Genomic DNA, 16,618 nt, shown 5'->3' with positions numbered 1-16,618 from the left:
ACTGGTAATTTGATTCTTATCTTCTTCAAATCCAATTCTAAGCCAATTCTGTGTAAAGGACACTAATTATAGCCTGCAGGGAAAGAAAAGGTAACCCATCAGTGAGAATACACTTGAAACATTTAAAAGGGTACGGGACATTGAAAAGTTAAATAGATTTCAAAGCTGCTCTTGCAGGAACAATAATTTGTTATGTGAGAATTCTCCTCCGCATGATTTCTCTCCCTCGTATGGGATTTTTTTGTGATCATCTCAGCGCTGCACTGAAAATAACCGCAGTCGGTTTTGCATCTAGTTTGGGAGCACTTTGTTTGCAGATCTTAAGACAGTCCAATCTCTCTGAGAGCAAAGCTAAGTATGGATAACAATAAGAACAATCAAATCTTTATGCAAAGACAGACGCATTAATTTTTTACCCCTCTTGGCGCTCTTCAGAAGAATAATCTCAAACGAGGGACTGTTTTGCTTTAAAGAAAAATATTTTTCAGAGCTTCTGCTCCAGCAATACGTGCAACGTTTCAGACACATGTTTACAGCACGCTAGTTAGAAAACTGCCACCATGCAATTGCAAGGTAATGTTTTACTCTGGTTGCTCTGCAATGAACAGCCCGCTACAATGCAAACAGATATCTTCAACCAGCCCAAGGAGGAATGCTTTGTGGTTACAATGCTGTGGTTGTAACTCCATGCTCCTCTGCAGGCCTTTCTTCCTGATGGCATTATGATAGTGAAACATTTTCGAAAGCAGAGGGCACCCCCAGGAAGAGCATTCCAAGTGCTGGGATGAACCTAAGAGGAGTTCAGGAAACATGGAGACGTGGCACACGCGGTTAGCAGACGTGATGGTGATGGTTGGATTTGATGATCTTAGAAGTCTGTTCCAACCTGAATGATTCTGTGATGGAAAGGTCTGAGCTGATGCAGGCAGTAGGGCTGTACTCTGGGAGCTGAGCAGCTCTGTTGCTCCCGGTGCTGCCAGAGAGCACCCAGCCATGGAGCACAGTGGGAGAGCTCATCAGCAACCTCTGCACAATGTTATTTGACTGTTACAGCACCTATAAAATAATAAAACCCTGCTCCACAGCGCAGGTCCAGGATGTGGAATATGTTGCAGGAGGAAATAAAGGGAATGGGCCGTCCAAGCAGCACAGTGCTGGGCAGTGCTGTGGCCCTAACAACAGCCCTGCAGGCACTCGGTGACTGCACCCAGAGGTGGCAGCTCTGGGTAGCTGCCAGTGCACAAGATCTTGTCCTGAGCCTCACAGAATCATTAGGGCTGGAAAAGACCTCTAAGGTCATCAAGTCCAACTCCAACCAACCCCCCTGTGCCCACTGACCGTGTCCCTCAGTGCCACATCTCCATGGGCTTCTTGAACACCTCCAAGGATGGTGACCCCTCCTCCCCTCCATACATCCCAGGGCAGCCTGCTCCAGTCCCAAACACTCTTTGGAAAAGAAACTGTTCCTGACATCCAGCCTGGTGCAACATGAGGCCATCACCTCCCATCCTATCATAAAATGCCCAAATGCTCACTGTCCAACCCCTCCTTTGTTCACAACTTCAGAACACTGCAGGGATGTTCTCAGTCTGACATTACAGCATTTTCAGTGAGCTGTGCCCAGTGCATGGCCTGCCCCAGTGCAACCAACCCTGCAGCTGCTCCTGCAGCTCACAAAGCAGGCTTTTCTTTTTTCTTTTTTTTTTGTTCCCCCAAAAATCATGTATGCAAACATTTCCTATTTCTCTGCTTCCATGATTCAGTAATTCAAGCTTAAGCAATAAGAAGTGCAGTAATCCACATATTTGTGTGAAATAATAGTAAATTCACGCCTTCAATGGCTTTGGAGTGCTATGCTATTAAGACATTTTCCTTTTCTCACATTGAAGGCAAAATACAGTTATTTCAAAACGGTGGAAGAATCAGCTCATTAGTTAATAACAAGGAAAATAAATCCTACCAAAGGAGAGTGCAGTGGATGGAGAATAACGCAGGAACTGAGTGGACATGCAGAAAGAAGAGAAAAACCAACCCCTGCACAACACGTTGCTGCTTTCTGCCTTTAAAATATCTGAATCCAACAGGAGGGTGGGGGGTGGGGGGAAACGGACACAGTTCAGCCTTTGGCTTGGTCCTTTTCAATACAGCTCCATCACAGCATAACAGGCGCCTTGCAAAGGCAAATTTATTTAGATGGTGAGGAGATGCCAGCGCAGCCTGGGTTTATCACAGAGCTAATGGATGGAAAAGCAGCCAAAAAAGACAACACCGTGCCAATGGCTCATCAAGAAGAGAACCCAAACCCCCTGGCACTGAACATCGGGTCCTTCTCTGCTGGCTCCCGGTTTCATACAGGGGATTGAGCACCAAAGATGCAAAAAAAACCCCAAGCCCCAACATTCACAGCCTGAACATAAGAGAAATTTCAGCAAACCAGACCAAAAAGCACAACACAATGACCCGTGGGACCTGCGCTACACACAGCGCTATGCGGGGCTTTTTTTGTTTTCTTGCTTTGTAATTCTGACAGGAAGAAAGTCTCCATTACTCGCTTTAGGTCAATGATTCTTATCAGTCCCCACCAACTGCATTTGTGGGCAGCACCGAACATCCAAGCAAACGAAGGGGGGTGGGAGGGAGGAGAGAAAAACAAACTGCTTTCGCCTCTTGTCCTTGGCCTGCACTACCTGACCACTGTCACGAGGCGAGCGAACGGGCTGCGGTGCGTTCATACCTGTGGCCACACAATGAGGCACTGTGTGTGCTTTCGATGACCCCCTCCCCGACACACGTCTCGCTATCGGGAAGCCGGCTTCCGTTCACTTAGCAACAAAGGTGCTAATTAGGGAGCTGCTTTCCACCTCGAGCAGGTGGAGGATGCTGCCTATGGCAGGGCTGGATGAGGACACCGGTACTGGGATGGAGATGTTGGCACTGCAGTGCTGATACCCCTACCCTGACCATGCACTGAACCCAATGCTCTGAGCTGCCCAGCTCTGCTCTTTTGCTGTCTTCTCCTGTTTTTGCTGGATGAATCCCTCCTGGAACCATGGGGTCAGTGCCCCCATCCTGTGCAAAGCAGTGGCAGCGCTGCCCCCTCCCCAAGCACATCCCAGCACCTGCTCTGGGGCAGCCCATCTCAGCTCCCACCCCACTAAATAATGCATTGGCCAGCCCTAATTAACACAAGGGAAGGATGATATACATTTCTTCGTTGCTTTAAGTTACATTTGGTTAGACACTGAGGGAAGAGCTGCCTCTAGCTAAAGGGTCAGATAAGCCAGAAATCAATACCAGCGACTGCCTCTGCATCCTTAAATCTCACACCCCACGCTGCCAGCACGGTGCTGGGGACCTGAGGGTGCCCCACTTCCCACGGGGCCCTCCACCCCCAAAATGCAAAAAAAAACCCTTAAAACCAGTGAAAACCTGCCTGTCACCCAAGTTCAAATGAACCAAAATGCCTGAAGACAGCAAGATGAAATAAGAGCATGCCCTCCAACCTCACCCTACAAGAAGAGACAAAGCCCCCAAAATAGGCTCCTGCTTAAAAATAACACGAGTTATCATACTTTTCTCCCAGTGGGAAAGTCCTGGGGTTAAAATTTTCCCCTTAAAGATCCCTTTGGGAGAGAAGTAGGGCTCTTGCCGACTGACCCACAGCCAAGAGATGGCCACAGGTGGATGTGGCCAAAGATGCTCTGCATGCCAAAAGCCCCCCAGCAGCCACACGGCCCCTCTCCTTCGCAGAAGCGCTCTCTGTCACCACTTTGGATATTTTCTAAGAAAAAGGAGGAAGGAAGAAAGAAAAGAGGAAGTCACCCTGTTACTGGTAATATATAGATATACGTATTAAAAACAAAACAAAACAAAAAAGCCGAGTGCCAAATAAGAAAGTAAAGTAAAGATTTGGTTCTGAGCCCTTCATCTTTTCACAGAAAGAGGCCCCAGGGCTGGAGGACGTGCTCTGTGCCCACTGCCCACACCCCAAAGCACAGCCCAGCCCCAGCGCTGCACCCGCTGCATGGGCTCTCCCACGCACAGCCCCGGTGCTGCACGGCACTCGGCGACCGCAGCCCGTGCCCAGCCTGAGATAAAGCACCCGGCCCCACTGCCAGCTGCAGCTCGGCCTCACGGAGAGATCCCAGAGGTGGGGGTTTTGTGGCACGGCTTTGCTTCAAGGCGCAGTTTGAGTGTCGTCTTCTGGTGCCGATAGCGGATACTGAAAGCGGGGCGATAGTGAAAGCGTGAGGTTTGCAGAGCGAGACCTGCTGCCAGAGATCACAGAATCATTCAGGTTGGAGAAGAGAAGACCTCTCCGATCCTTCGAGCCCATCCCACCATGCCCACATCTCTCAGTGCCACATCCCCATGGTTCTGCAACACCTGCAAGGACAGACCCCTCCAGCTCCCTGGGCAGCTGTGCCAATGATTGCTCTTCTGGAGAAGAAACGTTTCCTAACATCCAACCTGAACCTCCTGTGGCACAACTGAAGGCCATCACCTCCCAGCACTGTATTCCCATTAAGACAGCAGGGCTCACATTCACCCCAAACTAGCGCAGCCATGGAGAGCAAGGCAGGGCTCCCAACACCACCACCTTCCACACCACTCAAAGCCCCAGCAAACCCATGGGAACCTCAGACCTGCTAACCGAAAAACCAACAGGATGGAGTGAAATCTGGAAATGCCTTAGCTGTTCCGAAAGCCTTTTGCTCTTATGTGTGTGTGCACTTCCAAGAAGCCCAGGTGGGTTTTGTTGCATCTGTTTTAACACGTATTACATGCTGCGGTTAAATCTAATTTCTTAGATTCACAGTATTCATGGGTTTACCCTGTACACTCCAAAATTAGTACAACCTGCCTTTAAATACCATAATAAAAAGCACATAGTAAGCACTTTGCCTTTATTTATGTCATCAATGGTTTCAAGGAGGATGAATCACACTTCCTCCTTAACACTCCTTTCTAATATCATTTACTATAAATAATGCACAGAGAAAAGAACGAGGGATGGTGACAGAGGGCAAAGTGCACTGAGCTCACTGCCAGCACGCTGTCCCCAAAGCTGGTGGCACAAAATCACTTTGAACCTGCAAGGAGAGTGAGTGTGTTGTACAGTACGTCAACACAGACCTTAAAACCAGATCAAATGCTAAGCAATGGTTCTGTAGTTTTGCATGTGTGTGCATAAATACACACACATATATGTATATATATATACACACATAGATGGGTGTATAGATATACACACACACACACATAGAGATATGCTTACACAGATACACATACAGACAAAAGCTGAATTACATCACATGCCTAAAAATGACCAGAGAAATGACTTTAAAAGCAAACACTGGCTCCAGCTTATTTCTTCTCTTTCCGTCCTTCTTGGTAAGCAGGTAATGGAAATGCTCTGGTGTTTGGGGTTTCGGGCTTTTTTAGTTTCTTTTCTTTTTTTTTTTTTCCACTTGTTCCATTTCTGACTGCTTTATAGGTCACCCACAGAGGTTCCTACCACGGCACAGCACCACGTCCCCTCTGTGTGCTGCTGGATGTGCACCCTGAGCCCCCCCCAGCCCTGGGCACCATGTGGGTACCCCACACCAACCCCTGTGAGCAGAGCACGGGGTGATCAGCTCACTGATGCACTCAGATAACCACCACCCCTGTGCTGACACAGGTAACACGGCCGTGCATTCAGCAGGGATTTACCACAAGCAACTTGAGTTGCAACTGAATTATGCCCCTCTTGCTTCAATAGAGAAATATTTCCTAAATTACATATTGCCAGCTTGTTTATTAAACAACATGCCAACAAAAACAGCGACAAGATTACAAAAGCCAATGGAAAACTCAGCTAGCACAGTGGGGCACGTATCCAGCCGTAATCTACTTAAAATCAGTTAAGAACACGACAGTGAAAATGATGGAGGCTGCACTGGCTGCCATCCAGAGCACGAACACCATCGGTCCTACCACCCCAAATAGGAGTGGGTGCAGAGCAAAGTGCCCCAGCACCTCCCTTCGGTTGGAAAACGGACGGAATGAAGGAAAAAAACCACCTTTATCCGTGAACAACTGGTGGTCAAGCAGCAGCTGTTATCCCTGTAAAGGTATCTGTGCACATGAGCTGCGGAAGTGATCCGAAACGCTGCCAGTGCAAACTGGTGCTCCAAAATGATAACGGCTGTTTCAGAATCACTGCGGTGCAGATAAAGAATTATCTGGAGCCAATAACGAGGCGGCACTTCTGTGTGCCCCCCAGCAGTGCTTTACGATCAGGCTGAGGGCTTAGAACAGAAATCGGTGTCACGAAGGGACGGAAAGTCCTCGAGCTCTTTGAGCCCAAATTCGTGGTCCCCAACCTTCCCCACTGCCTTATTTGCATTGACTCATCGCAACGATGCAGAAAGCTCTCTCTGTTCCTCGGATGACACAAATCTCTTCTGTCTTAATTTCTGCTACGTGCCACGCTCTGGGAGCCCACTGCACGGACATTTCTCAATTCCTAATCTTCACCGTAGCCAGAGAGGAAGCAAATCTCTGGGCAGACAACACAACCGGCCACGTGTGTCCTTCAAACAAACCGCCGTAGAGCTGAGCAAAGTAGAGCCATCCCATGGAGTGCAAACTCTTGGGCCATGCAACCCCAAAAATGCAACAGATGCCCAAAGCCATGCAGGGCAGCGGGACGGCGCTTTGTTGCAAAGGAAAGGAGAAGGGACAGACCCCATCCCGAGCATCTGGACACCGCCTCGCTGCTAAGGTGATGCCAAACGAAGAATTAAACCCACTATAAAGCACTTAGCTGCCTAACACCAGGCCGGAGAGGGAAAAAAAAAATTGCAAGAAGAATGACACAATCCAGGGCTGCCCAGAAAGAAAGAATGAATGGAATAGGCTAATTTACACAGGAAGTGAGCACTTACCAGACCCTTCATCCTAACACACAAAACCCTCTGCCATATCTGGAAGCAATTACACCCAGTTAACATGATCTGCCTGCCACTAAAATTAACTGCAAACAGAAATATTTTTCACTTTTGCAACAGGAGATGCCATGGCCCCGTGTTTGGCTGCCGGGAAATATTTAGTAATTACTCATTTAAAGTCTCTCTTGAAGCTGTCAAGGGGAGAGGGGGGAAAAGTAAAAAGAAAATTCATGCTAATTATGAGCAAAAAAGAAAACACAGATCTTCTTACCATGCAGATATGGGCAGCAGTGTTAGGGAACGGGCAACATCGCGGCACGGCACAGAAGGCTGCACAGAGAGCCTGCTACAAACCTGTGCTTCTCGCAGCATTTCCATACATTGAGAGGAAAAAAAAACCCAACAACAAAAAAGATTTGCTGGTGTCACCCTGAAACAGTGCATTCCCTGCGAGAGGGATCCTCCGTGCAGCCAATAAATGCCATTTTAACAAACAGCGCTTTGCGAATGATAACAAGAAGCGAAAGCTCTGCAATGCTTGCATGCTGCCGTGTGCTGCCCCATGCAGGTGCTGCCACACCAGCCAGGAGAGCTGCTGCCCATTGCTGGGCAAGGGGAAAAAAAACAACGTGGTGTTTTCTGAGGGCAGCTGCAGAGCTCTGCTTGCAGAGGCGCTGCCATCCACCAACAAGATGCGCGATAATCGGCCGCACAGCGCCGAAGCCAACGAGAGCCGCTTCCCCCTCCGTGCTCCAAGCGCTGCATGGAAATGGTTAAGTCCCCCACCGAATAAATCAAAAGTTCAAGGCTGCAACATACCACAACGTATTCCCTCTTTCCTTATGACAAGAACCAGAGAAAGCCCGAAATCCCAAGCATCCTGCGCGGGGTCTCGGCTGGCACTCACAGGTTACACGCTCGGGGTCAGCGCCGCGGACCTCGGCTGCAACATTCATTTCCTGAGCAGGGCAGGTCCCCCTGCCCATAAAGCTAATAAGAGCTTCCTCGCATGGCAGCCCTGCTCTGACAGAGCTACTTGTCAGCGGCCACGCAGTGGGGGAACGCTGGTTTCCATTAGGCGGTTATGATGCCAGGTGCCACTAATAAGGCCCATCAGCGAGAAACAAGAGCTGCCAAGTTGTCTTCGAACTCTGGAAATAATCACGGGCAGAGTTTGGGGGCTGCCTTTTTGTTATTTATTCCTTTTCTTTCCCCCCACCCCCCTTTCTCTTTCTTTTTTTAAAGTTTCGATTGCAGCCGACTTCAGCGGAACATAAATCGCCGAATGCTTAAAATGAAATAAAAAATAACTACTGTACCCGGCTACCAAAATTAACACTAATAACATCTCACAAAGCACTTGGGATCTGATTTATCACGTTTATTGCTTTAATGGTATACTGCATCTGTTTCTCACTGTGACATGTTGAGCGGTGCCAACGTGCCTAATGGCATTAGTATTACAATGCTCAGCTAATCCACTCGAAGACAAATGGAGGTGAGGTTGGCAAGCAAAGAGCCAAAAGCAGCAATATTTCCCTACGCGGCCACTTAAGATTTGCTTCGGCACCGCTGCTCCATGCAGACAGAGCTGCTGGAGGTGTCCCAGTGCACGCAGTGACAAGCAGCAGCCAATGGGTCCATTCAAACACGGGTCTTTGTTAGGGACCCGCGGTTTGTTCCACTTCGCTGCACCGCATCAAGGAGCGCAGGGATCGCATGGAGAGGCTCGTGTGTTTTGGGGAGCCAGCAGAGCCCAATTGGCAAGGCAGTGGGCAAGCAGATCTGCTGCTCCTCTGTGCCGCGTAAGCAGAAATAGAGCAAAGGTTTGGGGTTCAAGGCGACAAGGCAAACCTAACCTTAAAATCATCCACCAGAGCAAGCTCAATTGTGGCACCTTCCAACCCGTGCAAAAATCAGATGTGGGAATTTGAAGAGAGGTTTCCCAAGGTGTGCACTAACACGGATTTAGGGGCAGAGGAGCAGGCACCTTCCAACCAAAACACCACCAACGGGATTTGCAGTGCTGGTTATGATTTGCCTTAGACAACACTGGCACAAAGAACTTTCATTTTCCAGCTGGGCATCTCCATGTCACAGAGGGACATGAGGACAACGCTGCCAGCACACAGCACTGCTCGGGGTCACCCCGCAGGACCATACTGTGGGGTTGGATGCTCTGCCTTTCAAGCCCTTTCCCTGCAGAGGGGAAGGATGATGCACCGAAGGAAAAAGGGAGAACTGTGCCACTCACGGTCATCACTGAATCACATCTCCCCCTGACAGCTTTCTCTGCTGCTTTCGATGTGAAATATATATATATATGAAACACTCATTTTATAAACTCTGAATGCATTTAACCTCACAATGACAAACTGCCCCAGATTCAGGCAGCAGCTCAGCACAGCCCTGCAGAAGCGGAGATTTTTCTTCATACAAACAAACCGGAAAAGGGCCACTGAACTACAGCTTTTTGGTCTGCAATTAGAAGTGGCAATCAATACTAACATTAGATTAAGTTTGAACTTTGTTGATCCTAGAAGGAAATCTTTTATAAAAAAAAAAAAAAAAAAAAGAACAAAAAGAAAAAAAAAAAATCAAGAGTCACCAACTCAATACGCACTCAATTAGTCAAAATCATAAGCTTGGTCAACAAGGAAAACGGATTGCAAAGCAGCCGACAGCCATCCAAGAAGCACAGGGTGGCTGTGGGGCTGCTCCTCGGGGATTGGGGACCCAATGGGGACCTGCACCCCTGGGTGCTCTCTGAGCAGAACACCCAAACCACAGCCCCTCCAGGGCCTGGGGGAAGCACCATGCTCTTTTTTCTCCCCCCATGTGCACGTATTTCCCATACTAGTGAAGGCAGGAGCAATGCTCAGAAGGTTCTCAGACTCTAAACATATATATTTATACGCATCTAGGAGTGTGTGTGTGTAAACAAACACACACACCATATGTAGTCACTCACGTAACATAAACAGACACTGTACATGTTGGGATGCTCTTGGCTCATTAAGTGCTCTCCGTGCAGAGCACTTTGGTTCTCTCCTCTCCCTACTGGGACTCCAGCACACAAAAGCCACCAAACCAAGAGCTCAGGCAGTGCCAACAGCTCTGGAAGTGCTGCATCTGCCCATCAATCCAACACCTTGAAAGCACGGGACTGGAACAAACGGATGGGCAGCCCAGCACTCATCCAGCAGGAAACAGAGCAGCGGGCATCCAACTCCAGCCTGCAACACAGCTGGGGACAGGGCTGCTTCTCTGTGCCCAGGGGTTAAAAGCAAAACCACACCAACAGGCACCCAGCAGAAAGAGGTCACCTAAAGCAGTGGCTCCGTGGTGACACCGCTGTCACTCGGCACACCCTGGGAGCAAAGCAGCAGCACGGTGCAGCTGCCACCACCTGCACAACTGCTCCAGCAGAGAGTTATAGATCCCAGCGTAGCGTGGATGCTGTTTAACAGCTCCATAAATACAATGGGATCCCACAAATCCTCTCGAAATGGTAATTTTCACCACGTATCAGAAAGCAAACACTATAAAAAAGCCACATGAAACCTTGTCTACGCACAAACTGCCTTGGATTTCGATTTTTTTTTTTTCTCCTCTTTTAAAGTTCATTTGACTGTTGCCCAACACCTTTCAACACAGACCATCTTACAAATCAGTTTAAAAACGGCTCAAAGGATTTGGCTCACTCTGAAAAGTTTACCAGCACGCTGTGACTGCACACAGCCATGGCCTCAAAATAGGAGTGCACCAAGTTCAGCACTGCCTCAAACCAACCTTCTGGGGCTGTGTTTTTAGCTGCTCTACTGTGTGTTAGATCAGCCCCAAACCTCAGCAGAACACAGCAGCAGCAGCCTTGGCACAAGATCAGGATTATGAACCGGTTCCAGCATTGGTCACTGCTCTGCGTTCAGGGAGAAGGGAAGATGCTGGGGAGAGTGGCATAAGCCACGTTAAAATTCTCACTGAGCATTCACTGCAGCTCTCCCTTGGTGACGTTCAGCCTGCATCACCCTACGGCAAGCACGGCTGGATCCTCGTCCGAGCGAAAAGCTTTGGGCAGGCATCATCTGCCCCTCGCACGCACGCACACAAACCCCAGCTCTCCCACTTACAATGCAGGGGAACAAAGCAGAACCCTGCTGCACGGGTGCACAAAGCGAGAGGGACCCTCTGGGGCAGGGGGATGGCTGTCAGCACGGCACGGAGAGCCGCGAAGCACCACCAGCTCACGGAGCTCCGCAGGGCTGAACGCTGCAGCACCAGAGATGCAGCAGCTGCTGTTCCCACGGGGGTCACCTGCACGGCCACACGGGCTGGGGCAGCTCCTGCTAGCAGCACCCGCACCGTTCCTGTGCGTGCACGACGCTGTGCGCATTGGGACTAATTAACTTGTTGATTCATTAATATTTGGAGATGATGCTCAGTTTGGGCACTTTGGAGACAATGCGAGGAACTCTGGCAGTGTGTATCTGATAGCAGCATGTATCTGATAGCAGCACACACCGAGAGCAGCCAGCACACAGCCCCACAGGCACCGAGCTCCGTGCCCCGGAGCACACCCACCCACAGCTGCCCCCTCCGGAGGGTAAAAGCTGGACCTGGTGATAAAGCAATCCCAGCCTGACCTGCATGTGACTTTGGGCAAAGTGCAAATATTTCATAAACCGTGCGACTGAGCAACACCACCAAGCTGGTGTTAAACTACAGGAGCGGCAAGCCGTGCAGCGCAGCAATCCCAAACGTCATCCGTGCAGTAGGGTAAGAGCATGCAGCAGGTCTCTATCTCCCCTGCAGAAACAAACCCTGCAGAGCACTGGGCACTCACACCGGGGTCAGGGGCTCAGCACAGGGTGGGAGGATCTGCAGAGCACGGGATCTGCAGCACAGATCCCTAAACTCAAATGGCAGTGACCGTATGGAGCCCTGCAGACAGCAGCCAGGAAAACCAGTGGGGTTTGTGCTAGCAAGAAACACCTACAACACCTTGAGCCTCCTCTGGGCTATGCACCCCACCCAACACTCACTGAAAGGAAGCTTCTGGCACAGCTGCCAGCCTTGAGAAAGTTAAGGCAGTTCTCCCTCTGTGCGAGGCTGGCAGAGCGCACGCTGCTCCACATCCCAATTTTGGGCTCGCAGCATGGATTTGATGCTAAGCTCTTAGCACAACCCAGTCAGAAATCAAAACCCACTACCAAGATCATGCCCAAGCATCACATTCGCTTTGAGAGCAAAATACGACAATAAACAGAGGAAAACACCTCGGCAACAGCAAAACAAGCAACCGAAGGCGTGCGTGGAGCCGGACACAGCAAGGACTCACCGGTGCTGTTCGACGGTCTCGTTGTCTGGGAGCTCTGCCCCACACACACTGCACTGCTCGCCCACGGCTCTGCCCTCCGTTTTCATGCCGGCTGCCAACTCCCCAAGCTTACTGAACAGCTCCCTCTGAATAAAGCCCTGGGGCAGGAGCCCTCCGTAAGCGCTGAAGTCCATGGACACGGCCAGGGCTGGCTGCATGTGAAGAGTGGATGTCATGGAGGGCGGCATGCTGAGCACAGAGTCACTTTTGTGGTTGGGGAGCACGGAGTAGACACCCAAAGGCTTCTCGCTTGCAGCTGCAGACTGCTCCGGCCCCACCAGCATCCCCTGGGCGGCCTCGGGAGGCTGCTCTGCGCTCTCATCGCGGACGTAGTGCAGTTCGCGGGCACTTGTGATAACACTACTGCGGGTCGGGGTGCCGGGGTCTTCCTTGCTCTTGTCATCAGATTTCTCCCCGCTGGAAGCACCTGACTCCGCCGGCCGTGGGCTCTCGTGGCTGGAGGCATCTTCCACCTGCATCACTTCGGTTTTGACTTCGCTGGGGCCGGGGTGGCGGCCGGCAGCGTGCGGCTCCTCGGGGACGTTGTGCTGCAGGGCACCCTGCAGCAGTGACTGCCCAATGCTCATCAGGCTGTCCACTGCTGCCTTGGTGGGGCTCATGGCGGAGAGGCCAAAGGATGTGGAGACCGAGGGGCTCTGCTCCACCATAGTGCCCGGTCCGCTCTGCCCAGCTGTGCTGGCGTAGCCGCTCTCCTCGCTGGAATGCTTGGAGATGAAGAGCCCCTTGATGTACCTCGATTTCCTGTCCTCCTCTTCATCGGCACCTCCATCCGTCATGGTGACTTCGGCATCGTTGTCATCAGATGCCTGGATGGTCTCCAAGATCTTCAGGCACTGCTCTTCTAGATACTCTATTTCTAGGATCTCAGCTGCATAGAGCAGGTCATCCAAGTCTTCAACCTTTGCCTGGAGGGTGGCTGTGTAAGCATACTCCAGAATCTGCTGGAAAGTCTTTGGTGAAAGGAAGTCCAGGGTGTAATGCTGACTGTTGCGGTGGAAGAGGATCTCAAACATTTTACTAGTGCAAGCTAACACTGTCCTGTGAGCGTGGAACTCCTGGCTGTCCACCATGATGACCACGTCGCACAGCGTCCCCGCCAGGCGCATCTGGTTGGCTTTGTGCAGCAGCCCCGTGGGGTGGCAGGGGTTCTGGAGCTGTATCATGCCCATCTTAGTCAAATCCATAGCGCTCCCGAGGTTCACTCATTAGGGTGCCTTACCGTCGCTCAAATCTGGGACTAGCTTTGTGTGCCGACTATCTGCGAAAACAAAAGACAGAGGGGGGGAAGAGGAGGAAAAAAAAAAAAAAAAAAAAAAAAAAAAAAAAGAGGAGGGACGGGGGGAGGAGAGAAGGAGAGGGTGGTTAGCCGGAGCTCGGCGGCGAGTCACGATGCTCTGAAAAGTTTGTGCGCTCGGCTCGGGGCCGGCATCCGCAGCGCTCCGGCGCGCTGAGAACCGCGGTCCCGCCGGGTGCTGCTCGGGGAGGAGAGAGGCAGCGGTGGGAGCGCATCGCCGCGCATCGCCCGGTGCGCGGAGCCGGCGAGCACGCCCAGCTGGGCACGGCACGGCACGGCAGCGGCAGGCAGCGGCGGCCGCCCCGTCCCGCCCGCAGGGCTCGGACCCGGCGCAGCGCTCATCAGGTGCAGAGCCAGAGCCGCCGCGCTCGGCACAGCCCCGCGCCCAGAGGCAGCGGAGAGCCCGCTGAGCCGCAACCGTGCATCGCTGCGGGGCCGAGGAGGGGGGAAAGGAGGAGGAGAAGGACGAGAAGGAAGAAGAAGAGGACGGCAGCCCCGCGCCCGCCCGCCCGCTGCCCGCACTCACGGCGGCCGGCGGCTGCTCCGGCAGTTCGCACTGCCCGCTCTCATCGCCGCCGCCGCCGCTCGCCGCGCCGCGCAGCAAATCACCGCGGCGCCGGCCCACGGGCCGCCCCGCGCCCACGTCAGGCCGCCCCCACCCCCGACGCCGCCGCCCGCACCATCTTGACTGCTGGCGCCGCCGCCCCCCCGGCCCCGCCCCGGCCCGCCCCGACGGGGGCCCCGCGCATCCTGCGCGGCCCCGCGTGCGCCGCTCCGCGGGCAGCGCCGCCGCCTGCACTCCGCCCGCGCTCCGCCCGCTCCCTCGGGGCCGCGGCCCCCGTTCCCTCCCGACCCCGCGGGGGCACCTTGCGGCGCGCCTCGGGTCCGCCCCAGCGCCCGGCGGCGGCTCCGGGGCTCGAGAGCGGGGCTGGGGCGGGCGAGCGTCGGCTGCTGGACAGCGCTTGGCTCCGCCGGCCGCTGCCAACAACAAACATGGAGGAGCCGGCGGCCGCGAGGAGCCAATGAACCGGAGCCGGCGGCGGCGAGCGGCGCCCGACCGCGGGGGCTGCCCCGTACCGCTGCCCCCCGCCCGCCCCGCCGAGCCGCCGCGCTCCCGACGCCGCGATACGGGCGGGGGCTGCCCGCCCCCCGACGGCCCCGCGGGTCGGGCACGCACCCACCCACCCGCCGGGACCCCCCCCAGCTCGGAACAAAAGCGCTCCCGGGGAACCGAGCCGTGGCCCGGCTCTAAGAGCCCGCGGCGATCGAACGGAAGCGGTAGGGACGGTCACCAAAATCCAAGTTAGGGGCCCGACGCCAGCTTTCGGCTGGAAAGCGGAACGTCACGCTACACGCACGTAGCTTTGGTAAAGCTGCGATTGTCCGAACCCCTTCCCCGAGCGGCGCTGAGTTCGGATAGGAAGCACGAAAAGCCAACGAGCCCGCGCCGAGCACAGAAATAGGAACCCGCAGCGCTGGGGGATGTTGGCACAGCACACACCGGCAGTGCCCACATCGGGGACCTGCAGGGACAGGGGAGCACAGATCGCTGCTGCCAGCACTGCCTGCAGCCCGGCCCTGTCAGCTAAAATAACAAATAAGGACGGCATTAGTACAAAAATCCCCTTGGGGTAAAGCAGTGCAAATGTAATCTAAGGAGAACGTTATAGGGAAGTGTGTTCATAATTATAATGGGATTTAATGTACTTTGGGACCAGATGATAGCAGTCATTTAACAAGAACGGCCTAATAACCGAGGACCCACGATGGAGGCAGTGGTGCTGGGGTTATTAGATACATATTGTGATGCAGCATTCGCAGTGCAACGCTTCAGGATAAGGATAAGGCATCAGCCACCCCAATTTTTCAGGGGTTGTAACTCTGCCCTTTCAATTGGCAGAAAGCTGAAGTTCAGAATGCAGGCAGCCAGTATGAGAGCAATATGTTTTTTCTTTCTTAATTGCTTACGACTGCCTGCCTTCCCTCCCCCTCCACTGAAACTGACTGAAAGGAGGAAAATAGCAAAGATGGTGTGGTTTCAGGTGTTTGTTTACCCTCCTCTAACTTTTAAAAGGCTCGATTTCAGGGCTGAAATTTTAAAGACAGTTAGGGGTATGTTTTTAGTGTAGCTCGCATGAAATTAAGCTGCATGAGTCCCATTAGCAATAATGGAAATCCCACGGCTAAATTCCCATGCAGCATCCTGAAAATTAACCCCCCAGTCCTCCCAGTGAACTGGAGCATTGCACTTTTTGTTGCTTTTTTTTTTTTTTAATATACATAGTAAAAGCTATTGGGTTGTTTAAGAGACTTGCTTCCTACAGCTCCTGTTTTCTCCCACAAAGGCTCTGGACTGTCAGTCCTAGGAGCAGAAATCCCACTCTTCTCCAGGCTGCAGGTGCACTGTAGGTACTGGTACACCTCATACTGTGCTGCAGTGGTTCCCAGGCTGGAGGGAGAACCAAAGCCCTTATGGACCATGGGCTGAAGTAGCAGGAAGGCAGATGCACTCCCAGCAGCTGGGCTCGTGCGTTAATTTTGCCACCTGCATTGCAATAGCACGCCTGTAGGCTCTGCACAACCACCCCAAAAGTGAGGAGCCTCTCTCCAGAATGCTGATATTTGCTGAACTGGGGTTAAAACCAAGAGTGGAGCAGCAGTTGGGCCCCATGGGGACTGAGCTCATCTGTCCCTTCCATCTTCATGCCCCATGCTTGGGAAAAGCTCTCTCTAAATACAGCACCCTGGTGCTTTAGAGACCTCCATGGAAAGCTCAGGGTTTGAATTTGGAGCCTGTTCTGCTTAGAGCTGAAAGACGAAGCAGCACACAAGAGCTGCTCAGACAGCTCATCAGAACACCTTTCCACAGTTTGCATTTGTCAACCAAAACCCAAAAGCAACCCCCTTCTCTTGGGGATTTCTGCTTCGCAGTGCCCTGAACAAAAGCAAACGCTGAAAACCCCTCGTCCTTCCCAAACCACAGCTCAGGGC

The 16,618-nt window shown here is 52.5% G+C and overlaps 1 protein-coding gene across 4 annotated transcripts in view; it reads right to left on the bottom strand.

Annotated features, from left to right (window-relative positions):
• ZBTB16 (zinc finger and BTB domain containing 16) overlaps positions 1–16,618 on the bottom strand; it is an 88,019-nt gene that overhangs the window by 57,151 nt on the left and 14,250 nt on the right. The window contains exons 1-2 of one of the 4 annotated variants that reach the window (XM_031599864.2): positions 14,154–14,289; positions 12,274–13,587 (exon numbers count right to left, since the gene is read on the bottom strand). In XM_031599864.2, coding sequence (XP_031455724.1) covers positions 12,274–13,517 — 1,244 coding nt within the window. In that variant the 5' untranslated portion in view covers positions 13,518–13,587; positions 14,154–14,289. Of the gene's footprint in view, positions 1–12,273; positions 13,592–14,153; positions 14,290–16,618 lie in introns of those variants that run through there. The other 3 variants (XM_090123624.1, XM_031599863.2, XM_031599865.2) reach the window with 3 other exon arrangements.

Source organism: Phasianus colchicus, chromosome 23, assembly GCF_987193195.1.
Source record: "Phasianus colchicus chromosome 23, bPhaCol1.hap1.1, whole genome shotgun sequence".
Lineage (NCBI taxonomy): Eukaryota > Metazoa > Chordata > Aves > Galliformes > Phasianidae > Phasianus > Phasianus colchicus.
This window is presented reverse-complemented; position numbering and strand designations above follow the sequence as displayed.